The following is a 26891-nucleotide window of genomic DNA, read 5'->3' on the forward strand; positions in this document are numbered from 1 at the left end:
TTTTGTGTTCATTCTGTTTTTCTGGAGAGATGGCTTGATCTTCTTACTCACGGGGAGAAAATAAAACAGACATGCTTCTTAAACCAAGCCTATCGTGTGAGCGCTGCGAGTGGACAGTGGGAGACCTCTTTCATTATCTTTACTGTTCTTTCTGTCTTACACTGAGTACTCGAGGGTTGAATATGCTTTGTATCTATCGGGGTCATTCTGTTTGTGGACTTGCCACGTCCTCATTTTCTTTTCTCATCCGAAGTTGTACTCCCTGTTCTAGGTCATTGATAAAAATGGGGGTGGCATGGGGGGTGCAGAATAGAATTCTGTAGCGATTTTTGTTGCGTTTACCTTCCAGTTTAAGCTGCAGGTTGCTCCTCTAACTTTATTCACCAATTCTAATTTCAGTTAGTGGCTTGTCTTCACAGTCCCATTGATTGGTGCGGTGCCCAGAGTTACTCAGTTTTTCATCTGGGGTGTAGTGTCCCAGTAATTGAACGCACTTTTTCCTCTAGTTCCAACCCACAGAATTCCTTGTTTACCACTCTCTAAACTTGCCAGCTGTGATTAAAGTTGCAGAGTTTGGGGCCATTGCTTGTGGAGGAAAGATACAGTCAGATATAAAACACTACCAATCAGCACATGCTGTGGTCAGAATGTTAATTCTGGGACGGTTGTCATGGTTTTCATGTGGAGACAGCTGAACTTAATCTGAAACACCTGGTCTTAAACTTGCAGGTATTTTGCAGTGGGGGCAGGGAGGGAAGGATAAACCCTGAGGCCTAGAACCCCAAGTGACCAGAGTGTGGGGCATGGTGTTTACTTCGCAGTGTTTGTCGTGAGGCTTGAAAGAGTTCTTGCCTGTATATACATTCGTATTCTTTTTTTTTTTTTTTTTTTTTAAGATTTTATTTGACAGAGAGAGATCACAAGTAGGCAGAGAGACAGGGGGAAGCAGGGTCCCTGCTGAGCAGAGAGCCCCATTGGGGGGCTCTATTCCAGAACCCAGAGATCATGACCCGAGCTGAAGGCAGAGGCTTAACCCACTGAGCCACCCAGGTGCCACTATGCATTCATATTCTGAGGAGAAACTGAGGCACTAAGAAATAACTGATTATTCCCAGCGGGGCACAGTGATAATATAATGGTGATGTGAATCTGGGAAGAAAGCTTTGTAGAGTTCCCATTCTTTTTGTGATGTATTTGCATTATTAAAGATACTGTAAATAGTTTCAGTCTCCTTGTATTTTAAGAGGTGGCAGGGTCACAGGGCTACACTCGTGGACTGCTTTTACTTTATAGTGGTGGAGTGATGGGGTGGTGGGTCTGTTGTCCTCAGCCTGGCAGCAGGAGATGCTGTTCCCAGGGGCATGGGGTCCATAGAAGTGGTGGGGGTTGGGGGGGTGGGCGCAAAAGAATGAGGAGGGCACAGCTGCCTCTGTTTTGGGTTTCCCCAACTCATCTTTTCTTTGTACTCTGTTCACCAGGAGCCTTCACATAAATGGGTCCCGTCATGCCTCCCAGTAAGAAGCCAGAAAGCTCAGGAATTCGCGTCTCCAGTGGGCTGAGTCAGTGTTACCGGGGTGGTGGTTTCTCCAAGGCCCTGCAGGAGGACGATGACCTCGACTTCTCTCTGCCTGACATCCGATTAGAAGAGGGGGCCATGGAAGATGAGGAGCTGACCAATTTGAACTGGCTTCACGAGAGCAAGAACTTGCTGAAGAGCTTCGGGGAGTCAGTCCTCAGGAGTGTCAGCCCTGTCCAGGACCTGGACGATGACACCCCTCCATCCCCTGCCCACTCTGACATGCCCTACGATGCCAGGCAGAACCCCAACTGCAAACCCCCCTACTCCTTCAGCTGCCTCATATTTATGGCCATCGAGGACTCTCCAACCAAGCGCCTGCCAGTAAAGGATATCTACAACTGGATCTTGGAACATTTTCCGTATTTTGCAAATGCACCTACTGGGTGGAAAAACTCAGTGAGACATAATTTGTCTTTGAATAAGTGTTTTAAGAAAGTGGACAAGGAGAGGAGTCAGGTAAGCTCTTTGGGTCTGGAACTCAAGTTTTTCTTTTTTAAAAATGTGCCCTTTCTCCCCATGAAAAAACAATGTCGAGGGATGTAAATTCACTACACCGAAGGGCGCAGTTATAATTGAGTAATTTTATTTCATTCATTTGGTGGCAGAGAACGTCCTTTGCCTTCAACGTGGTCATTGGACTGTGTTTCTGGTCTTCATGCTGGATTGAGGGTTTCCCACTGTGGTATCTGAACATAATCGCAAAACGGTGGTTCGCATACTTGATTGGTTCTTGGGATCATCACTCAATGTGGATGGGTCCCTTTGGCTTTGCAGTACAGACACAGGTCCATGTTCCAAGGACAGCCATTAACCGTGGGGTATGTATGTATACATTGGAGGAAAATTGCCACCTGGGACAAGAGAAAAATGGCATTTCTTTTCTAAGTGTTAACTTGGAGAGGGGCAGCCTCTCCAGGATTCTAGAATAAATGGACAGTAATGGGCATTGGGAGGTGGCCAAACAGTACACTCCCATACCGGACAAAGACGTGGATTGCCGAGGTGACTCCAATAAAATCAGGCATACCCGTAAGTGGTAACTTCAAAACAATGGGTATGAAAAATTGGGGTCAAGTTCCCTTTAGAGATGGGCTTCCAAGAGATTGACTTTTGACTGTACGGTCTTAGTCCAGGTTTCCTGGTCTGCTGAAACGAGAGTTTCTGTAATATCATGGTAGGAACAGTAGAGAGAGGGTTGACAGGGCTGGAATGCAGAGCTGCGGTCTGACTTTGGAGTTCTGAAAAGTTAACAGCTGCATTTGGGACGTAAGCTGGGAAATGTTCTGGCCCCAGAGTTGTCAGATTATTCCTGTATGTTTCAGCCTGGGTTTTCACCATAGTGACATTTCATTGTATAGCTGGAGATCTGCTTTTGCCCCTTCTTGAAGTTCGGCTGTGGGTCCACTGGCTGTGCAGTGTTGGGGCCTTTCCTTCTCCAGAAACATGGTCCTGTTTGCAGTAAAATCTAAGCTGGAGAAAACTCTGCTCGTCTTGGGCGTGGAAGAGTATGAATCAAGAAGGGGTGACGCCATATTTCTCCTTGCTGCAGCTGGGACACGTTTTTCTGCAAATGCTGTTCCCCTGGAGTTTATGTTCAAGATGGGGAGTGGGTATGCAGGGTTTGAGGAGGGGGCTTGCTTGGGAACCCCGGCAAGGATGTGGACACTCAGGAGCTTTGCCTTTGACTGCTGGGCCAGGCGATGCCTGGGTCTGGTGTGCACATGCAAATAGACCACACGTCCGTATTTTTCACTAAGTGTGACATTCGTGGGGCGCTTCCGCTGTCCCTGGGTGTCCACTGCTCTCTGTCCTTCCCTCCACCTCGCCAAAGGAGCACACGGAGACCGACCTCGTACTTGGTCTGTTGACTGCTTTACCATTCTTCTTTGAACTTAAAGAGGGTTCACCGCAACCCCGTCAAGATCCAAGTCCGTGCTATTAAATATTTCTGTATAGCTGGGTCTTTATGGTTAGGAGGGGAAAATCTTAGAAAGCAACTCCAGGATGAGAAGACAGTGAAGAAAATGCTGTCCAGGTCCCCCAGAGTCGCATGTCCCCGAGAAGGCGGCGAACAGCACGTTCAGTTTGGCACGAACCTGTCCTGTGTGTCACCGCCCGCCTGGCTCCGTGTTTGCCCGAAGGCAGCACACAGAAAAGTAACGGAGCAAACGCTCACTCAGAGCCATTCAACAAAGCAGCTCCGCAGTGTGCAGTGAGATTCGGACGGAGCCCCCCCCTCCCCCGAGTGACAGGTGTGTTGGGCGGGGTGTGCGTGTGAGTGAAGGCACACAGGCTGGAGTGCCATCTCCCCCTTGTGTGCCCCCAGCCCCTGCTCGGGGAGTCCATTTTTCCAGGGGTGACGGTTGTCCTGTGGAAGTGGAATGGCTTTATGGATTTGAGATTGTTAATCTTAGGAAATGTGGGGTTCCGGATTCCTAGCTGTGCCGACCTGTATTGACGTGTTTCTTATCGGATGCCAGTCAGTGTTGTCGTTGGGAGGTTGTTCCCATTGTTTGTGATTTTACGAGAACAGAGCCCAGAGTGTGAGTTTTCCTCCGTTTCTCCTCCTTTCTTGGGTTACTCCCACCGCTTTCCAGGGTGCCTGTGCTGGCCCCTCCATTTGGGGTTTCTCCTCTGGCTAGCTCAGTAAAGGGGAAGGCATTCTCCCTGACACTTTGCTCAGTGAAAGCCTCTTTGGCTGTACAGGTAAGCTTGTTTTTCTCCCCCCGCCCCGGGGGATTTTACTTGCTGGTAGCTTCCACATTGAGGTTGGGCCACTGTGCAGCGACCAAGTGCCCCCGAATGTTGGTGAGAAATATGTGTTCGTTGAAGGGGGAGAACGGAAGGCTTGCACATTATAGACAATTTTTTTTTTTTCTTCTGAAAGTGTGGAACACAGTTTTAAGCTCAGTATCACTGAGATTGCAGGATCCGGTGTGGTCCTTATCCTTGCGGGCTTGGAACACGTCCCCTGCTGGATACCTGCCTGCCTGGGATGTGGGAGAGGGATCTTCCAAGACTGCACCAGCAACCCCTGGGGCACCGTGCCATGAGCATTTCTGGCTCCCGCCCTGGAGATGCTCATTCAGTCGGTTTGAGGTGGGTTGGGGACGGATTGGTGGTTCTGATAAGCTCTATGGGTGTTTCTGACTTGCAGCCAGATTTGAGACTCCCTGAACTACATGCCCTCTTGGGTTCTTTCCAAAGCTGAGATTTCATCGGGAACATCTCATGAATGAGTAAGTCGGGGAGAATAGACAGTTTTGCTTCCATTTCTCTCTCTCTTCTCTCTCTCTCTCTCTTTTTTTTTTTTTTTTTAAAGATTTTATTTATTTGATAGAGACACACAGCAAGAGAAGGAACACAAGCCGGGGGAGTGGGAGAGGGAGTGGGAGAGGGAGAAGCAGGCTTCCTGCCGAGCAGAGCACCCGATGTGGGGCTTGATCCCAGAACCCTGGGATCATGACCTGAGTTGATGGCAGATGCTTAACAACTGAGCCACCCAGGTGCCTCTACATTTTATCTCTTATAAGACTTGGATACATAAAGACTTAAAAGGGATTGTGAAAGATAGAATTTTTTTTTTGTAATCCTAGAGAGATTCAGACACACGTGGAGAGAGAGTAACATGATGACTCCCTCTCACCCCCGTTGCCCACGACCAGCTCGAGAGTTCGCAAGCTTCGAAGCAGATCCAGATCTCAAGTCCTTTTTTTTTTTTGTTTTGTTTTGTTTTTAACTTTTTTTTTTCCCCCCATGTTCTTTTACCTACCGTGTGCAGAAGAAAAATCGCCAGGTTTTACATCAGCTCAATTCCGGCATCTCCCTGAACCAAGCAAACACTTCCTTGGTCTCACCTAATATCAGATCCATATTTAGAGATCTCTGAGGGTTTATAGAATGTTTGATTGAATTGGGATCCAAACGTGGTTTATGCTGTGCAGTTGGCTGTTAGGTGCCTGGCGTCTGTTTTCCTCGACAGCAGCCTCGGCCCCTCCCCTTTCCAGTGCCCTTCCTCATTAGAGACCCATCCATTGTGCTCTGGAGTGGCCCAGCTTCCGGCGGCTTCATGGCAATTTCATTTAGCATGTTCTTTTATCCCCTTGTATTTCTGTGAACTCCTCACCTATTTGAAGAAGGAAAATAGGACCTACCTCACAGGACTATAGTGAGGAAGTGGGATATGGCATATGGAGGGTTTAAAGAAGGGGTTTCCATATTGTGTCTGTTACTGTTATTACAAAATACACGTGGCTTTTCCCTTCTCCTGAGTCGGAGGTTCCATTTGTTCATCCGCTTTTTATCGAATGAACAAAATCTTGGGATCCTCCAGGAATACGCAACATGCAGAGTCACAGGGCACGCGGTCAATAATTTCAGGCTGGATCAAGTTTGGCCCCCCACCCCCCTAAAATGCTTTATAGACCATTCTCCCTTGTTCTCATGTGAGGAAGGCTGGTGGCCCCTCCTGGGGATGCCGAGTGTCAGCTGTGGGCCCACGCGGGGTTGGCTGTTTGCACCTGTGCAGAGTTCCCCACCAGCAGTGGCTGGACCTTTGCCTGAATCAATCACAGGAGAGTTTCAAAGTCTGAGAATTAAGTTTTATACCCCATAAATACAGATCTTGGTTAAGACTGTAAGATGAGCCCCTGCTAACCTCTCTGAGTACTTGTAAAGGAGAAGTAAAGTGCGATTCCCTTTTACAGACTGGATTATAACCGCTTGGGTATGTGTGTTTCTATTTCTGTGCCTTCTCTTTACTTCTTACTAGTTTAATGAAAAATGTTGTTGCAAGAGGGTTTACCAAGGAAACACTCTACAAAAGTATATTTATTGGGGTGCCTGGGTGGGTCAGTCCTTAAGCGTCTACCTTTGGCTAGGGTCATGATCCCAGGATGCTGGGATTAAGCCTGGCATCTGGCTCATGCTCAGCGGGAAGCCTGCTTCTCCCTCTCCCACTCCCCCCTACTTGTGTTCCCTCTCTTGCTGTGTCTCTCTCTGTTAAATAAATAAATATATATTTTTAAGAAAGTATGTTGAGGCGCCTGGGTGGCTCAGTGGGTTAAAGCCTCTGCCTTCGGCTCAGGTCATGATCTCAGGGTCCTGGGATCAAGCCCTGCATTGGGCTCTCTGCTCAGCGGGGAGCCTGCTTCCCCCTGCCTCTCTGCCTGCCTCTCTGCCTGTTTCTGATCTCTGTCTGCCAAATAAATAAATAAATAGATAGATAGATAGATAGATAGATAAATAAATAGTATGTTTATTATATCCAGAGCTGGATTTTTTTAATTATTTATTTTATTATTAGTTTTTTTTAGTATTCTCTGTTTGCAGCAGGAGGCTGGAACCCACAAGCCCAAGAGTCAGAGTCACATGCTTTTTTCCTACTTAGCCAGCCACATGCCCCCTGGGCTGAGTGCTTTAAATACAGTTTTAGCTTATTGTCTTGGTTGAAAGAGGAGTGGATTAGAAGCCAGGCTACCTGGTTCTAGCTTTGATGCTGGTGCTAAGCTGTCTTGGCTCTCACGCGGAAGCAGGAATTTGTAATGGCCAGGCTTCTTCACTGGGGTCTTTGGAGATCAGAGGCTCTGCAGACAGCCTGAAATTATTGACCGCGTGCCCTGTGACTCTGCATGTTGCGTATTCCTGGAGGATCCCAAGATTTTGTTCATTCGATAAAAAGCGGATGAACAAATGGAACCTCCGACTCAGGAGAAGGGAAAAGCCACGTGTATTTTGTAATAACAGTAACAGACACAATATGGAAACCCCTTCTTTAAACCCTCCATATGCCATATCCCACTTCCTCACTACAGTCCTGTGAGGTAGGTCCTATTTTCCTTCTTCAAATAGGTGAGGAGTTAAGCTCAGAGCCGTTAAGGAACTCCCCAGAGGTCACAAAGCTGGTAAGTGGGAGAATGGGAATTCAGCTTCCCTCCGTCCAGGTTTGGAGGGCCTTCCGCTTAAACTAACCTGGGTGCTCGAATACACTCGGTAGACAGGCTGTTGCAGGTGATCTCTACATTCTTCCTCAAAATAGTCTATGAACATGACCTATAGGGAACTAAAATAACACCAGTAAACCCAGAATTTACTTTGGGGGTGCAGGGTAGAGAAAGAAACACAGAGAATCTTTTTGTGCTGTTGAGATGGGGCCAGATTCTGTCGTGGTCAGCAAATGGGAAGAGAGATGTGGCATCTGTACGAAGCCTACCACTGCCCTCTCGACTTCCTGCTTCCAGGATCCCTTCCAGGTCCCCTCCACTCGTCTGGCCCAAGTCCAGGGTCCCTTCTCTGTGCACAGACACTGTTCACACAAGCTCTCCCTTCCAGTTGCCAGGTCCCTTACGTTTCGCTTCTCCATCCACGTGGATGAGATTTTTTTCTCAAAGGCAGGTTGGAAAATGATCTCTTATGTGGCGGGACACCCCCATATGCACTGTTGCCTCTATTCTGCCCCCCACTTTGGTAGTGTCAGCGCCGTATCAGGAGCCTTTCCCGTTCCCGTGATGCTAGTCCGTGTACCCGTTCCAATGATGGTGCTTTTAGGAAGAAGAGATGACTTCTTTTCTTTTGGGTAAGGGATGCCCTTTGAAGGACTCCGTAGTCTGGTTTTGGTGGGGAAGGTCCTAAAAATCAGGGTAATGTGGAATCGGGGGACAGGCGGAAAATGAAAGTTTCTTCCTATGGGCTGCCTCTTGCTCACCAGTGCATACTGCCCAGCACGTGGCTTTTTCTTGTCCGTGCTAAACATAGACTTTGTTGCCTTAGAAGGTTGAAACCTTTTCATGGTGTCCCAGCGCCTGAAGTAAATACAACCCCTTGTCGCCAGCGCTGGAGTAGGGAGCGTTTCGTACCAGCATCCGGTCATTCCAAGAAGCCTGTACCATCCTTGGCCACGTTCTCCCACGGATCCCAGCGCTCTGCTTCTTTCTGATTCTTCCAGATACTAGATGCATTGGCGGGGGTGGGGGGAATGCATTTCTGTTGTCCCAATCTTGCCGGCTTTTCATTGTCTGCTCATTCGCTCGTTCCAAACACTTCTTAAAATATCCGTTATTGTCCGTTCCTACTCTACTCAGTACACCAAATGCTGGAAGGATGCAGAGTTGAATGTGCGGCTGGTGGTCCAGTGAGCCCCCCCAACGCCCTTTCCTCCTGGCTCCTGGAACTTACCAGCAGAAGTCCTTCCTTCCTCCCTGTCCCCTCCTTTTGCTTATGTTTCCTGTTTCTGGCCCTTCTGTTTCAAAATACACTGTTTTCTCAGGTCCTCCCATAGTGATGGCTGTTACTGACCTCGCTAAGGAGCCCTACAAGTCTTCTGGAAAGCTTGGTTCTTCTGGACTCGAGGGCCCCACTGGTGGTCAGTAGCTCTCCCCATGAATGGTTCAAAAAATGCCGTGTTTTCTTTGGTAGGGCTACCTGGTACCTGGTAGGTGTATGGGGTGCTTCTTCATTGAAGCACTGCCTGGATATCCAAGCAACAAGAAATTGCTCTCAGAACCTCCCCCCGTTGAGCTGGAGAGGCTTTCGGATTTCCCTTTGAAATCACTTTGGCTGCAGGATAATTCTCTGCAGTAAATAATATGGGAAGTTGGCGCACTGACCTCCTATTTGAAAGTCATAGGTTTTGCTTCTTTCATAAATAATGATGGGTTGTTTGGATTAATCCATCGTCTCTCTCTTTCAGAGCCCTTGGTCATCTTAATGCTGTTAAGTTTTGGCAAGATGATGGCAGGTCTTAGATTTTATAGAAAATTCCCCATCTTCCCAGTGGACATTTTTGCACTTGAAACAGATGATTGTGTATTTTTAAAAGGCTAATGTAGTGTTTTGATGATACTGTGGTTTATTAGGCAGGTCTTTTGTTTATGAATTTTGGTTTTATGGTCACCTTAAAGTACCTTATTCCCAATCCCCACTCTTGTCACTTTTAGTATTTGCCGCTTGTCTCAGTGAATACATCTGCGTAGCCCTGTGAGGGTTAATCTTTTGGCTGCGTTTGGTTTAACATGGGCCTGAAGTTACTGTCAGAACTTCCCAGATGGTTCCGTGGAGGGCCTCCGTGTTAGTAGGTCGTCAGTGTCTCTTTACCTGTGATTTCAGAGAAACCAGGGTCCTCTCCTTATTAGTTTGTTCAGTAGAATTATTTGGTAACATGAAAGGTTAAGTTAAAAAGCGAGATCTGGTTCTTGCCTTTTGGGAGCTTGATTGCAGGGAAATAGGAGCCATAATAAAAAATGAAGAAGAAGAAACCAGCACAGGTATGGGAAGCGTGCCAGGTTAGTGAGGTGATAGGTGTCGTTTGAGGTCAGAAAGCTTCTCTTCCCCAAAATGGGTCATGTGGGTACTCTTCATGGGGGGGAAGCACTCGACTAAATATAGGAAGCATTCTTCTGGTGTGGGAATGAGCACGGGACCTCCAAGGATGGATAAGGTAGGATGAGGTTTGACTATTTATTCTAGAAAATTCAAGCAGCAGTGAATTAAACACACTACAAGGGGATTAGTCTGCCACATAGAATAAGTCTTGAGGAGCCGGGCAGAGACACACATGCCATCTCTCTGCTCTGCTGTTCTTGGTCAGTGCTGGTTTCCATTCTCAGAGGCTCCTCGTGGTTGGAGGTGGCATCAGCTGGCATGTTTCCATGTAGGAAGTAGGAAGGGGTATGCAGGGAAGGACCCAAGGTGGGGGTCCCAATGATGTAGCAGTTTTTTTTTTTTTTAATTTTTATTTATTTATTTGACAGAGAGAATACGAGCAGGCGGAGTAGCAGGCTCCCCACTGAGCAGGGAGCCAGATGTGGGGCTTAATCCCAGGATCCTGGGGTCATGACCTGAGCCGAAGGCACTAGCTTAACCAACTAGCCATCCAGGCACCTCTGAGTTAGCGGTTCTAAGGAGCTTTTTTGGAAACCCCACGGTCTGCTTTCATCTCATTGGCTGTCCTCTGGTCACATGACTACAAAGCAGGCTAAGAAAGGTAGTCTTGTGGCTGGGCCCACTGCAGTCCCAAATAAAACGTTGCTTGTGTTGCTAAGCAAGCATGGGATTTTCTGTCACTGAGGTCTAGAGGAGATGAATGGTGCTGGACTCAAGGGATGTGTTGGAACAGTGTCAGGGAAGAGGAAGGAGAGAGACGGGTGGTCAGGGAGGTTATGTAAGTAAGAGTAAGGTGTCGGTGGGGAAGCTAGCACAGCAAGGGGGAAACTTTAAATTGCTCTGGTAACTTAACTAAAGCAGAGACGCTGACCCATTTTTTTTTTTTTTTTTTAAACATGGCAGTTAACCAAGGTTTTGCTTCAAGATATTCTGGTTAAATTGCATTTAATATTTTCAAAAGCAATAGCTTGATAGAGGTGAAGATGTAGTCTGTGCCAAGTATGATAAGAAAAGCAAGGAAATGTATGGTTGAAGATAGCACTGTAAAGTTGTTTTTTCAATAATAACCTGCCAGTTTGCCGTGTGAGGTTACAGAGCATTCCAAGAACGGGATGAAGTCTTTGATGTGTGTGTGTACACGCGCTCACGGGTGTGTGAACTCAGCAAGAGACCAGTCAATACAGGCGGAGAGATTGTGCTGCTTCCCCGGGGAGATGCTCTCCAGTGACCCCTTGGTCTCGTCCTCTTGTCCCCACAGAATAGGTGGGGTTCCGCTCTGTGCCCGGTGGGTTCAAGTTCAGGCTTGTCTTCCATTTGCTGGGGTTCTGTGAAATGCCTCTCAGAGGCTGTGTCTGTACTCCTCTAGGGGCAGGACCGAGAAGTGATTTAACTAATGTCACTAGACAGAAAACAGTCAGCTAGCAGGACGTTTGTACACTTTGTTTTTAGGGGGAAAAAAAAAAGGCCAAGTCACATGAGCGCTACTCTCATCATGGCTCTGGTGGGGGTGGGGGGAAGCATCCGGGGTCTCCTGAAATCAGAGTACAGCAGTGTGGCCCAGAGCTGCGCCCTGCGCAGTATTCTGAGAATACCGCATGGAATGCTCAATTCTTTCAGTGTCTTCCAAAGATGCCATCATGAAAAGGGAGAACCTGTGTTCGTAGCCTTCATTCCGAGACCCTGCAGAAGCCTTAGTTTGCAAAGTAAAAATAGACTCAGCGTTTGCCAAAAAAGTAGCTTCGTCCTTTTAGAAGCATTTTTAGCAGTGATCATTCATGCCACACATACATGGGGAGTGCCAAGCACAGTTTGGGTGCCTAGGCTATAGCGGTAACCTGTTATAGTTAATTACCCATCTGTTCTAGACTATCCATAGGGCGGGAAGAAGGGGAGGGCGATGTCCATGTTAAATAGTAGGTCCATACATGGACGCCTGGGTAAGAGATCAGATAGTGATACACGCAATGAAGATACAACAGGGTAATTTGCTGGAGAGGGGTGGGGAGGAGAGCAGGAGGCTTCCTGGAGGTGCTTTCGGGCCATGCTTTAAATGGCAATAGGGGTGCTGCAAAGATTGGAACAGAGAGCACAGCAGGTGCAGAGGCCCTGAGGTAGCAACAGCTTGAAATGTCCAAAGAAAAGAAAGACGGCTAGTAGAAAGCACATTAAAGAGGGAGAATGAGACGTTTTAAAGAGACATCAGGGAGAGAAGCATGTATCTGGGCTGGTTCCAGTGGTGGTTAGAGATGACAAGAAATGGTGCTGGCTTAGACCAGAGTTGGGGTTTGCAGATGAGGGGTTGTGGGCAGATGAGCGTTGGGAAGTCAGATGGCGGACAGAGCAGAAATTCTGTTTTGACCATGTTAAATTTGAGGTGGCTTTTGAACATCTGAGCGGAGCTATCAGTTTGGAGCTTTGATATGTGAGTTTCAAGCTCAGCAGAGAAGTCAGAGCAGAGGTATAAATCTGGGACACATTAGCACTTAGTTGGTGGAAACTAAAGAGGATTTCTGGATTATCTCTCCATCAGAAAGGAAAAATCAAACCTCTGTTTCAGTTCTTACTAAAAATTACATTTCCACTACCATTTGACTAGAGAATTCATTTTAGGGTATCTTCATATTTAGAGGGAAAAATTCAGAATTATTTCAAAAACAACTTACCTGTAGTTATTATAGTTCCTGCCTGTAGTTTTGCAGGCAGAAAACAAACCTTTGCTTTTTTGTAACGAGATGGTAATTTCTAATTGTGCTCCGGGCTGGTGGTGCCTCGGAGATGGGGAGAGAAATGCACTCTAGTAAACACCCCATTTAGCAAAGCCCCCTAACCCATGACTTCCCTGAGTTCCCTGCCATCTGGTCCCTGGCTGGAGAGAGGAATTTTTCTTGTATATGTGTTTCCATAGCAACGAGTTTGCAGTTGATATGGAAAGTAAGCAGTTGCCTTAGCAACAGAGTTGCTGATGTGGTGGCTCCCCAGCTTCCAGGGAATGGAGAAGCTGACCAAACTAGTTTAGATGCATCGAGTAGGGCACTGTAATGTAGGGCTGCACACGCCAGCCCTGCCAGTGTAGGATCCCTTCTGCTTTAAAAGAGATCGCAGCCCCTCCCCTCCACCAGAAGGAAGGCTTACTGAGGTAATAAATCAGACAGAAGTAGCTGCTGTCAGTTGAAATAGATTATAAGAGGGATTTCCCGGTGGAATTTATTTAGTTTCTCTTAAAGGAGAATGTCGTAGTTTGGTTGCAAGGAAAGGAAAGCCACCCAGGCTGGCATCTGTAAAAGAGTGTTTGTCCCAAAGATAGAATAATCAGTCCCACCGGGCAGGTGGTGAGGCACAAAAAAACACGTCTTGGGTCTGCAGTCAGTGGAACTGCTCCCTACGTCATCCCTCAGTGGTCCCTCGGGGATGCTCATCCCCACCTTTCTGTGGGTTCCAGTTTCTTCTTTGCAGTCTAGCTTCCTCTGTGTGGCTGTTGATTTCTGCTGCATAACACCATTGGCTTACTGCGATGGAAACTTGGGAGCCAGCCCTCTCGATGTGATGGTCGCCGTGCCCAGAGACATCAGCCCCATCATTTCTGTGCAGTGTCTCTCTCATAGTTCCAGACACACGGACTTAGTCATCCTGGGCTAGATGCTCAGGTCTGGTCGAAACAAGGGCAGGGTTTTCTGGATCCCGGCATCTGCTGGGATGCTCCTTCATGTGGGCTGGGGTCAGGGCTGGAAACCTGCCTGCCACAAAAAAATTTGGAAACCTTTGGTCTTTCAAAAACATTTCAGTAATCAAAATAAAAATAAGAGGAGCTTTTGAGTGTTTTATATTCTCTTTCCCTTTGTGTCTCCTCAGGGCACCTGTCCCCAGGTGTTGGAGACTAATATACCAGTGAATACTGGGACCATCCAAGTCTCCTTTCCGATTCTTTATCATTGCTGTGATGACTTCATCTTCCTTGCGTTTGTTTCCATAGATTTGGGGCTGGCATTTCCCAAACTAGCAAAGTTTTTCTTTGGTGGCCACTTCTTCCTGCCAGCTGCCCTCAAATTGCCTATAATCACAGGGTTGAGTGATTACCCAAAATTATGAACTCTACCCCCCTGTTCTAGACAGGAATAAATGTCAGCTATCCAACACAAGTTGTCCAGATTTTCAAGATCAAGAGATTGGATAACGGTTCTTGCTAACCAGCCCATGTCATCCCAACATGGGGAAAAAACGTAATTACTCTGTGCAGGGACTGGCAGAGACAATACAGAGAGATTACCAAACTTTGGTGTCGTGGACTGGGCAAAGATAAAAAGAGACCAGAAAGATTAAAAATGGCATTTGCCATTTACCAAAGGATTGACCAATGGCCAAGATTACATGGTTTGGAAATCCAAAGGAGAAAAATGATGCCTAATGGGAAGTGGAACCATAGTGGGACTCCTGGGGATGGCACAGAATTTCATTAGCCGGACCCTTCAGGAAGACCAGGACAACAGGGGTAGTTGGCAAGGAGAGAGGAGGTCATGAGTCACCAGGGTTAGCTTGCCATGGTCAGGGGGGAGCGGACAGCCTGGGGAATAGAATGGGAAGTCATATGCGCGAAGCCGAGTGTGCAAAATGGAAACTGATATTTTCACAGAGCTTATGGGGCGCTGTTTGGAATTGCGTGAGGCATTTGTATCTATGAACTTAACAGCTTTCCAGCAACTGCAAAGTCAATATTAGGTTCTTTTTACAGGTGGAGAAACTGAGGCTCAGAAAGATTCCATGGCTTGCTGAGATGACATGACCCAGATGTTGAAACCAAGATTCTTCTTGCTTTTCCTTTCTCAGAGGGCTCCTGTAGGACCGAGAGGAACATAGACTTGGGAAGGTAGTTTGGGCTGGACCGTGGGGTTCTTGGGAGCCACGGCCGGGAATCGAGCCTCTGCTCTGAAGGCAGTAGGGAGCCCTCAGACATTTCTGAGCATGGGCACCACAGAAACACAGGTACGAAGCAGGAGCCCAGAGGTTTGCACAACAGCCCTGTACTCCATGCAGGAGGCCACAGCAGTCCCAGAATGATTTTCTATAGACTTAACTAACGTGGACCAGATTTTTATACAAAAACAAACAAACAAACAAAAAAAAACAAAAAAAAAAACCCAATCTGCAACTCATTTTCATTTTAACTGTTTGACTCTCATTTTTATTTAGTGGATCCTATTTATGCTGACCATTGCTTTTATTTATTTGTCACTGCTTGGATTTATGTCTTGACCCTTCTGGAATTCACGCAGTGAGTAGAGGAAGAAGACGTGTGACCCACCCCTCAGCAGGACCCTTTGGATCTGGTCATTTTCTGATGTTGAGATAGATTGTTACCCCCTTCTGCTTGAGATGCGGATGTCTTTTCCCCTCCGCTGTTACAGGGAAGCACAGTAATGTTAATCTTTTAGTTCGGTAGGGGAAAGGCCAAGTAGGTGATTTTACTCATTCTTTTGTTTATTTAACCACACTGAGTTCTTAGAATGTGGAGGACATTGCACTAGGTGCTGCGTACGCGGGGGGCACAGCAAAGCAGCGCTGGGTCCTTGGAGGACACCTTGGGGTCACCCCTGATGCTTCCCTCTTCTTGACTCTCAAACCCAATCGGTTACAAAGATCTCTTGATTAGGCCCTCGGCTCTCCTGTTCTCTGATCTCCACTGTCCCTCCTGAAGTCCATCTGCTAGAGTGCTGCCAGAGGCTTCAGTACCCAGACTCGAATTCTCTCCAAGCCCTTGGGTGGTTCCTGTTACCTCCAGTGGTTTGTCTCAAAGTGTGGCTCTGACCACCAGCTTTAGAATAATCTAGAATGTTTATTAGAAATGCAGATTTCTGGGCCTTAGCCCCACCGAGAACCTGTGGTACTGCTGCCTGGGAATCGGCATTTACACAAGCTCCCCAGACGATTCTATTTTACCCTGAAATTTGAAAGCAAGGTTTAGAGGACCTAGTTCAAACCCTTCAGCAGGGTTTATGAGGTCTGCCTTTCTAATACTATTTTTTTTATTATGGGTGATTTCAGGACTGTATCATAATGGACTTCAAAGTCCAGTGTGGTTCTCGCGGGAGTTGACACAACATATGTATTATTCACGGGGGCCCCATCTTGTTCCATCCTTTCTCCCCTTGGCCCTTCCCACCCTCTCTGCTCTAGCAGTTTAATTTAATTTAATTTGATTTAATTTTTTAAAAATTTATTTGAGAGGCAGAGAGCACACACGTGAGTGGGGTAAGGGGCACAGGGAAAGAATCCTGAAGCAGACTAAGTCGCCCAGGCACCCCCTTGCTGGCTGGATTATTTTAAAGCAAATCCCAGGCACCAAATTATATTGTGATGGCTTCAAATATTTCAGAATGCATCTCTAATACATGATGAGAACTCACACACACACACACACACACACACACACCCTACAAAACCATTATCACTCCTAAAAACAAGTTACTGTGATTCTTTACTGTCCCCTAAAATCCAGTCCCTTTTAGAATTTACCTGATTGTTTAAAAAAAAAAAAAAAAGATTCAGCAGTGGTTTACTCAAATTAGAATCCAAAGCAGGTCCACATGTGGCATTTCATTGATGTGTCTCTTAAATCTCTTTTTGATCTGTGCTCCTTCCTCTTCTCTCCCCCTCACCATTTAAAGGAAGCTGTTTCCCTTTCATCCCCTTCTCCATCATTATTCTGATGTTCCAGTCTTTTCACCATATCCCAGGACTCCCCGTTCCTCCAAAGGCCATGTGCTCTAATGCTGACCGTCACTTGTATATTCTGTTCTCTCTGCCCAAAATACTCTTCCTCCTTTTTTCTCCTCTGGACGCCGCGTTCTCCACTTGGGTGACCCTGGTCAGCTCCATCTCTGCAAAACCTTCCCGACCACCCCTTCCTGTTGTGGATTTTGTTCTCACTTTGCCTCCTACTTGATGGTATGATGATCTCCTGAGTATCTGTCCCTGCCAGATACCGTTCCCCTCTCCCTTCCCTCCCCACCCTGAGATGCAGAGCAGGGATCACGTGTTACCCATTTTGGCATCTCTGGGGGCCAGCATGTTGCCTGCCATGGGCTAGTCCCCTTGAAATCCCTTACGAGAGAATGGATGAACCGTCAGCCACCAGTTCAAGTGTTTATGATAAATGTAGGGTCAGCTTTTTGGAAATACTTGAGTATTTACTGTTATAATAAGGTTTGTGTCCCCTGCGTGAGTAGCTTTCTCTAATTAGGAAGAGTACTGCTTTCTAATGGTTTCTCCATCCACTGTAAGACTGGGTTTGCCCGATTAACTGCCTCCGGCTGCCTTCAGTGGCCAGCGTTGTGGACATCACTACCACCCTCTTGTCAAGAATTAATGAAAGGAAGAGAGCCTTTGCGTCGAATGTCCTGACCGAGGAGTGTTCTACAGGTGGGAGAGAAAGAGGTGGTTGGAGCCATACGACGGAATTGCCCCTCGCCCTAGGAAGTTCACTGAGTTGTACATAACATCCGATAGTGTGTCACTTCCGTGAGAGTGAATGCAAGCACGACAGATTTTCTTACCTGTCGGTGTTCCTTGAACCTTAAGATCTCTTCCCTGGGATCCTAGAAGGTCACGTTGGTTTACAGAAGAGTCTGAGGTCCAGACAGTGCAAGTGACGTGCCGAAAACCCGTCTCTCTGGGTGAAGAGCCCAGGGCCAAGCCTTTTCTTGTCCGATGCTCCTCTCTGCATTATCTCACTCGTCCCTGAGGCCTTGAGATGCCCATTAATTGGAAATGGACGTGAACTTGTGCCTTTTACACGGGGTTTATTTTCCTTCATGTGTCTTACTTTGAGTCACTGAGTGTACTGAGTTTTTAAAATAAATGATGTATCATTTTCTGTTCATGACCTTTGAAAATAATGCTCAAAGCTATCACATATTTTGTTTCATTAACTACTTGGACTATCCTTGAATTTTAGTTTTTGAATGAGTCTGTGGACACTGTTTTGCATTACCTGCTAATTCACATTCTGACCATCCATGAAATCCACACAGATCTTTCCTGGTGAGCAAAGGACCTGGTCCTGTTTGTTGATACGGGTGTTATGTGTAGGGAATGCAAATTATCAAGAAGCGCTGACCAGTGTAGCCAGAGGACTGTTGCAACATTTTTTACTTGAGGATATGTCCTGATTAACTCTATATTCACTGTCTCTGTTTTTTTTTTTGGTTTTTTTTTTTTAAGATTTATTTATCTTGGTATGCCCCATGCACGAGTGTGGAAAGGGGCAGAGGGAAAGACTCAAAGCAGACTCCCCACTGAGCGGGGATCCCAATGGGAGGCTGGATCCCACAACCCTGAGATCATGAACTGAGCCCAAACCAAGAGGCAGACATTTCAATCACTGAGCCACCCAGGTGCCCCTTGACTTATGTCAAAGGCTTTCCCCACTTCTTACAGATCAGTTTATATCTAGGGGTGTTGTTTCTCTTAAATAGTATTAATAAGGAATGAGGTAATGATACCACTTCTGTATGGTGCCTTAGAACTTCCTTACAAGTCATTCACTTAACACATGTTGATTTCATGCTTGTCGAAGGGCGTTGTGCTAGGCAGCAGGAAAACGAGGATGATTGCAGTTTAGTGGGAGAGCAGCGTAAAGGAGATCGTCCAGCGCGGCCTATCATGTCTGTACAAGGTGCTGTGGGAGGGAAGGCGAGGCTGCGACTGCCTCTTGGTTTTTGTAGGACTCGAAGAGCAGGGTTTCAGTCATGCAGAGAGGCTTTATAGAGAGCTTGTCAAGTGCACGGAGCACTGAAGTAGAGGCACAGGGTTCCTGGGTTCTAGAGCAGACTTGGTCACTGGCCTGGACTGGGACCAGTACCTGCATCTCTCTGAATCTTCGATTTCCCCACCCTGTTCAGTAGACCTTGTCACGTGGACCCACGATGTTTATGCAGTGTGTTTCTCCAGTAATTCACGTGGGAGCTGAGTTGGCTTTGATCCCTGGCTCCCCAGCTCAACTCATGGCCAAGGAGGACTCGCCAGGGTCCCTGCGGTGGGAGCGGCAGCTCACCCCGCCGTGCAGAACAAGTGTACATGTGGGATTTCCCAAGTGCCGGGGAAGGTGCGCACCTGGAGGCCCACCCTCACACCGCTCATTCTGCAGGCGGCCTCTTCTGCGTGGGACAGTGGTGCTGGCACGTGTGTGATCTTGTGCCACAGTTAAGGTGTATGCAGTCAGTGCGGACGGGGCTCGGTAGCTGGGCTTAAGTTGGATCTCGTGCCTCCCTGGGACCCCGCCGTGTCTCTTGCCCTCCCCTGCATGTCCCAGCCAGCGGTTGGCCCCAACCTCTTGTCACCATTCTCCCAGCGCTCCTGACACCCCAGGATTGGGGGACGGTAGCTCCAAGTATCCTATTCCTGTGGAAGTGGGATTCTGGACCGTGCACGGCCACCGGGCGCCCTTGGCACACACAGGCATCTGGCCAGATCTTTTCGGCCACCATGTCCACAGTGGGCTCTTGGTTTCTTTCTTTCTCTGTGTACATTTCTCTCTCTCTCTCTGGTGTGTCTGTACATTTCTTTTGATGATGATGTCCCCTTTATCAGAATGCATTTAGTGAAGTCAGAGGCTGTGAAGGGCACCTGTGACCAGGGTCATCTCTCCTCCTCACGTTCCTGCTCCAGAGGAGTGGTACCTCTGAAACTGCCCCCCCCATTGTAGTAACTGAGTCACTCCTGTCTCTCTCTGGACAGGCCTGCTGTCCGTACAGGTGTCATTTATTGCCAGATGGTTATTTTCTGAACAGTGATTGACTCTCATGAAACGCAATCCTAGTTGGTCTTTCTTTTCCCTCCTGTGTAAAATGCCAGGTTTTCTCACTTTGAGCCATTTGTATGGCCTGGTGCTGAGGTTTACCCCAGGTTTGGGGGGCGGGGGCTGTGTTCGTGGCTGTCACCTGGCTGTGTCTGGTGGAGGGCCACGCTCACCCTCCGTACTTGGGAGATGGCGCAAAGCTTTGCAGATCATCTGTTCAGAAAGGGCAGCTCATGCACATGGTGTCGTTGTTGGATTTCTCAAGGTATGTACCCAGCATTTTCTGGTCTAAGCAAGCACTGGAGGCTGAGTAGTTTCTCAAAAAAGGCGGGTTGGAGCTCCAGTCCGTGGTACTTATGAATGTGGCCTTTTTGGAAAATAAGATCTTGTACTCAAGATGAGGGCATTACTGGGTTAGGATAGGCCTTAATTCAGTATAACTGATGTCCTTGTAAGAAAAGGAGAAAGAGGCACAGACCTGCATTCAGGGGAGATGGAAGTGGAGGTTAGAGGGACGTGTCTACAAGCCAAGAAACTCGGGCATTGCTATCACCCAGCAGAAGCTTGGAGAGAGGGATGGAACACATCCTCTTTCACAACTTCCAGAAGGAACCGGCTCTGCTGACCCCTGGATGGTGGTCTTCAGGCCAGAACGGGGAGAGAATAAAGTTCTGTTGTTCTAAGCCACCAGTTAGTGGCGCTTTTTTCTAGCGGCCGTGGACACGAACACAGCAATGAAAAGAAGCAGTGATGAATTTCCACCTGCGCTGGGGACAAAGGGTAGCGGCCGGCGGCACGTGCTTAGAAATTACACAACAGGGCTGAGTCCTCCTACAGAGGAGGCCAGTGAGCTCTGGGAAGTGTGTGGCCACCCGCTGGGGGCTCCAGAAGCCATGTCTCCAGGGCTTAGAACTTCTCTCAGCCATAACGGCCTTTTCAAGTACATTTGAAACCTTAACCTTGTTCACATTAAGGACGCAGCCACATTCGGGGGCAAGTGGCTTGTTTTCCTCTTCAGTTTTAGGTGGCCAGTGAGGAGAGCACAGATCTCAACAGAGTGGGGAGGCTCTGTAGGGTGTCGGTTGTGTTTGCTGCACATGCCGCAGACAAAGAGCGCAGGGGCAGAGACCACGGGTCCCAAATGGGTCCCATTATTCTGGGGCAGGAGCTTATTGGTTGTGCACTTGAACTTGCTTTTCTTTATCGGAAGTGATTTGTAGTAAGGGTCAGCATACTCCTTTTCTTCTAAGTGAAAGCATTTTATTTAAAAAAATAAAAACAAAAAAAACCACCGTTCTCACTGTCTCTCTCAGGTAGAGGTTAGTGTGGGGTGATGGAGCAGGAGGAGGATTTAGCTTTTCTAGCTTTTTTAAAAATTTAAGACTTTATTTATTTGGGGGAAAGCTCAGAGGGAGACTGAGAGGGAGAAGCAGACTTCCAGCTGAGCCGAGAGCCCGATGTGGGGTTCGGTCCCAGAACCTGAGTGAGCGTGAGGCAGATGTTTAAGTGACTGAGCCACCCAGGTGCCTGTTAGCTTTTCTAGGTTTATTTGAAAATCTTAAAGCACACCCTCCTATTTTTAAAGTTTTTATTTGTTTATCTAAGTAATTACTACACCCAGCGTGGGGCTTGAACTCCTAGCCCTTGAGATCAAGAGTCACATGCTCCTCCCTCCGAGCCAGCCGGGTGCCCCTATGTCCTCCTATTTTATTTATTTATTTATTTGTTTATTTTTAAAAGATTTTATTTATTTATTTGACAGAGAGAGAGATCACAAATAGGCAGAGAGACAGAGAGAGAGATGAGGAGAAGCAGGCTCCCTGCTGAGCAGAGAGCCCTATACGGGACTCGATTCCAGGCCCCTGGGATCATGACCTGAGCCGAAGGTAGAGGCTTAACCCACTGAGCCACCGAGGCGCCCCTGTCCTCCTATTTTAAACTCATGACTCTCATCCCATCTTCTCAAAACCTGACGTGTTGTTCGGAAGGCATTCTTCCTGATGGCATTGACTTTCTTGACTCACTCCTCTCTCCTCTGAGTTTGAGGTGTTTACAGGCCTGGTTTGGTCCTGTCCTGGTCCTCAGGTGCTAAGCCCCCTGCCCTGGGCTATGTCCTGCACCAGGCCTGTGTCTCAGGGACCCACCCCCTTGGCTTCCATGTCCGTAGCAGGGTCTTGGATGCGCTGATCCTGTAGGGTAATAAACCCGTTCTTGCTGCCTGGTGCTCAGCGTGAATCGGTACAACCAGGTACCATTCCTGCTCAGCCATTCTTATTCAGGGCCTCTGTAAACCTTGAACTTGGAAGTTCAAGGCGATTCTTTTCTGGAGGGAGTAACATGTTCTTCAGCAGCAAACCCTTTGCTTGAAACACGAAGTCACGCGACTCAGTTTGCACAACTGTGAATGCTCACATCAGTTGAGTTCTTGGTTCAGAGGCGGAGGGCCTGACTGAATAATTCTGCATCAGAATCCCTTTAGAATTATTAGTGTATTGGCTACTTTGTTCCGGATGACTCAGTGTTTGTGTGACCTCAGCTCTACCAAGCATCTGAAGGCGCTTTTGTCGAGTGTCTTCAATTTGCCCAGTGTCACAACATTTTAATTTCTGAGCCACAGTCATGCCCTTTAAACCTGGCTGCTTTTCAAGGAGGGGGACCTGCTCGCCGCCCTTGAGAGTTGAGGTCAGTCCAGGGCTGCCGATGGGCGGTCAGGCTGCTTCTCAGGGTCAAGGTGATTCCCTCCTCCAGAGTTCTCACCCTTCGTAATTGGCCCCGGGAGACCAAATACAAATAAGTACATGCCGTTCCCTCACACCAGTCCACTTCATCTCTGGCGCGTGGCGGGCTGGACTGTGCCATCTAGCAGCTGGCAAGAGAACTTTCTGGAGATGCCGACTCCTCAGAGCTTCATCAGCTCCTCTGTGCTGAAGCTCTGAGCTTTTCTTTTGTCAGTGACCTTCTTTCCTCAGTGACAAGGGCAGGGCCTTTTGAGGAACAGGACTAAGTATAAATATGGGCTCTGCCTCAGAGAACGTCCCCCTCACATAGGTGTGGCGTCTCCCACAACATTGCCGGGGGTTGGCAGGGACTTCCGAAGGGTTTCCTGAGATTTGGGTCATAGAGTGAATTCAGTTACTTTGGAGCTTCCTTGCACCATTTTTATTTTCTGTAATACCTTGTATTTTATTTTCTGGGCTCCCCCCGCCAGTCGACACCCAGAGTAAAGGCACATTCAATAATAAGAATTCTCTAGTATCTAATACAAAAATGATACTGCTTGTCAGTTTGAAGAAAAAGCAAATTGTCTGCTCTGTGGGTTGGGATTTCCTCTTTTAAAAAAAAAAGCAGCTTAGAGAAAATCCCTGAACATAGTCTCCTGATTGAAAAATATATTAGTGGATTTCACGGCTTTATCATTTTCTTAAAGTAACAGTTTTCCTTACTTTTAAAAAATATATATTGCTGTTGAGACATATGGCTGAAAACATTCCCAGTGCAGAATTTAGGATGGTTTACAAAACTAAAAAAAAGCCTTTGTTTCCTAAGATTGTGTTGAGAAGAAGCTTACTATTCCTTAAGTCCAGTCCTCTGCCTTGGGACAAAGGACAGGTGTCCTTTCTATAGCCATGACCAGCCTGGGTCATTTCGGTGATACCTTCGGGGGGGGGGGCTTGCTATACTGACAGCTTCAGCCCACCTTTGGGGTGCTAAATTTGGCTTTCTCCACATCATCATCTACAAGCGAATGCTTTTAACCATCCCACCGACCCGCCAGCTAATACATCAGTTGCTATAGGTTTTCGTTTTTGTCTTTATGGCATGGCTTTTCCTGCGATCCTTTGGATTGTTTCAGTACTTTGCCCTTGTTTTATAAAAATGAAAAGTAAAAGTTAAGAAGGTTAATAATAAGAATTCTGAAGAGCATAATTCTCAACACCCCCCCCTGAAAAAGAGCAGGAAGTCATGTGCCGTGACCCTCTGGGTGTGCGATGGGGGTGCGCGAGTAAGGAAGGGGAAGAAAGAAGAAGAGTGAGGGCGCGTGCGCCGGGCCGCCACCGGACCAGTGCGTTGTGGATGCTTGAGTCTGAAAGGCGAGGTCTCCAGGAGCTTCTCTGCTCCCATGTGGTCTAAGCACTCTGAGAAGGAACACTGCCGTATGCCAGTGAGGTGAACGTTGTAACATGAGTTTTTAACTTTCCTACATGTTACTTGCAAAGCCTATTTTTCTGGAAAGCCTCACAGGTGGGGGAGAGAGGATTGCTGTGAAAGCCCAGACAGATCTGGTGAGGCCCCCGTTGGGCTGCGGTTCTGCGCCCCCCAGAGCCTTTCCAGATGCACGTTGCTCTGCTGGTTAGCTCTCCTGGTGTTGCCTGGGTCCCCTTCCCTGAGCCTCAGGTAGGCGGTGTCCCAGGGTTTTCTGTTTCAGGATCACCTGACTTTGGACTCCCCTACTTCCCCAGGCTCCCTCAGAGGATGCTGCCTGGCATGGCCAAGCAGTGCCCGGCCCGTGCTCAGCTGGTACTGGTGGGCGGCCCTTAGAGCCGTGTCCCTCCTGTCTGGAAGGCATCCTGCTTTATCCCGTCTGGTTCCCTATCCTCATTGCCCCGGAGCTTTTGCTGTCACCCTCTGAGGCATCTCATTTTTTATTTTTCTGCTTCTCATTCACCTGGCACCTTCTTTTTTTTTTTTTTTTTTCACCTGGCACCTTCTTATTCACCCACTTCCAGCTTCCTCTTCCAAGAGGTCTTCTGTAAGCTCTCCTGCCGAGCTCCTTCAGGACTTTCCCCCAGGAGCACTGAGCCCCAAGTGTGTTAATACAGTCACCTGTTGCTTGTTTACCGTCTGTCTCCTCTTCAGAATATCAGACAGTGCCTCGTACGGGGGCTCCTGAAGACCAGCTGAATGTGAGCGTGGCACCCTCATTCTCCTGGTCCCCGAGGTGCTGAACCTGGCACTTGCCTTTGATTCCTCATCTCCTTGGCCCCCCCAGTTTACTGAGAGCAGGCTGAGCAGCAGGCCTTCTGGACCCTCCCCCCAACGCCTTGCTTGGGGCCCCGCCCCTTCCATCCCTGAGTTGCAGGTGCACCACCTTTTCCCATCTCCAGGCTCTATCCCCTGTACCCCAAGCACTGTACCTCTGTATCCTCTTCTCAGGTGGCCTTCCTGGTGGCTGCCCTCCATCGAAGTAAGTTCCCATCTCCTCCCTGATTTCTAGACTTTTCAGAAGACTCAGAGGACTTCATCCTCTGGTAGCTTTGTCACGTTGTTCTCTGCGCATGCCCTCTGCGCATGCCCACCCCGGAGGCAGGCGAGTCCTTGCCCTGCTCTACAGAGCTGGCCAGCCATGCTGTACTGCTCATGCTGTTTTTACCTGGACCCCTCCTCGCCTCCCTCCTGTCTACCCTGACCCAGCTCTTTGCTGGGCACTCTGCTTAAATCCCGTCTCCTTAATGGCATCTCCTCATGACCTTATTCATTTCTTTGGCCCTTGGCATTTATAGTCTGTCCATGCAGTTTATAATAAATTTTATAACAGAGTCTGTCATCTAACGAAGTCAGGAGCAGTGCTGATGCTTTTTAGGAGCATGGAGGTTGGAATCCAAAGCTTGGGAATGAATCTTCGACCGTATGTTAGCTGCGTGTCCTTCGGCAAGTTCATTACTGTCAATGAGTTTCATGTCCTACTAAGTGATGGGAAAATAATAAGGCCTTGCTCACATGGTTGTTTAAAGATGAAATGGGGTCGCCTGGGTGGCTCAGCCGAAGCCTCTGCCTTCGGCTCAGGTCATGATCCCAGGGTCCTGGGATCGAGCCCCGTGTCGGTCTTTCTGCTCGGCAGGGAGCCTGCTTCCCTTCCTCTCTCTCTGCCAACTTGTGATCTTTGTCTGTCAAATAAATAAAATCGTAAAAAAAAAAATAAAGATGAAATGATAGAATGATGGCACAACTCCTGGGATATAGTAGACGTTCGGTGACTGTTACACTGGTGGTCATTTCCCCTGTATTGGTGCTATAGACTGAATTGTGTCCCCCTAAATTCAGATGTGGAAGCCCTAACCCGAGTGTGTGTGTGGTTGATAGAGCTTTTAGCAAGTAGTGAAGGTTAAGTGAGGTCATAAGAGCGTGATCCTAGTCCTGGAGGATTGATGGCTTTGTAAGAGGAAGAGAGAGAGTGAGATCTCCTGACACAGACACACCAGAGAAAGGCCACGTGAGGACACAATCAGAAGGCGGCTGTCTGTCTGTAAGCCCGGAGGAAAGGTGTCGCTAGGAGCTCAGTCAGGCAGCACTTCGCTCTTGGACTCCAGGGCCGTTGCTTCAGCCATCCATACTGTGGTGTTTTGTGAGAGCCGCCAGAGCTAACACAGTTGGTTTTCGCTCTAATCAGATCATGATTTGTCGGGCTGTTGTGAATTGAGCACTTATTATGTGTCAGGCACTTTCTCATTTACCCTTACAGGTCTGGTCTCTCACTTCTAGTAATGTCCTCGGGAGATGGGATCAGGCACTTGCTCAGGCTGCCGTGGCCCAGTGGTCCCAGCATTAGAACGGTGGCCTGGAGCCGGGGCATTCGTGATGCCGCACCTCCTGGAGTTGTGTGGCGTGCACCGCTGTGCCCCGCTGCGGGACCGTGGTGGCAGGCCATGTGTCTTCTCTCCAGATGATGCATTCCTTCATGTCTGAGGCGGCGCCTTGCGTTTTATCTCCAGTGGCCCTTAGCCGGGGCTCTGTGCACAGGAAGCAATTAAAAAATAATTTCTGGTGGGCTCATTTCCCCCAGAGAGTTGTATCACCTGCATTTGGGCAAAGAGTGAAAATTCCCCTCCCCCATTCTCCCCCGTGGGAGTCCCCTGAGTGTTCGCTGTCAGTGGGGGCATTGGTATGTGGGGGTGGGGAACCTGCCCAGCAAGCTCCGCTGAGTGAGGGAAAATGACAGAGGATCAGGTCTTCTGTTGTTGGGTGTTAAACCTTTGAAAGTCAGAACCTTCAGTTCTTTTCTTCTCTCAGTGAGGGAAGTGAGCGGTGGTCCTTCGGGACGTGTCTGTACACACCAGTTGTACAAGAACTTCTTGTCTTGTTGTCTTTCTCCTTTGCTATCTGCTCACCGAGACCAGAGAGAACACCAACCAGTGTTTGTGTTCT

At 48.0% G+C, this 26891-nt stretch overlaps 1 protein-coding gene across 11 annotated transcripts in view; it reads left to right on the forward strand.

Annotated features, from left to right (window-relative positions):
- The window catches only part of FOXN3 (forkhead box N3), a 399089-nt gene that overhangs the window by 174971 nt on the left and 197227 nt on the right, over positions 1 to 26891 (forward strand). For all 11 annotated transcript variants that reach the window (XM_045071364.1, XM_004739079.3, XM_004739080.3 and 8 more), the window contains one exon: positions 1479 to 2035. In XM_045071364.1, the coding sequence (XP_044927299.1) occupies positions 1493 to 2035 (543 nt within the window). In that variant the 5' untranslated portion in view covers positions 1479 to 1492. The remainder of the gene's footprint in view (positions 1 to 1478; positions 2036 to 26891) is intronic.

The sequence above is a fragment of the Mustela putorius genome, unplaced genomic scaffold (assembly GCF_011764305.1).
Source record: "Mustela putorius furo isolate JIRA1106 unplaced genomic scaffold, ASM1176430v1.1 tig00000129_pilon_pilon_pilon, whole genome shotgun sequence".
NCBI lineage: Eukaryota > Metazoa > Chordata > Mammalia > Carnivora > Mustelidae > Mustela > Mustela putorius.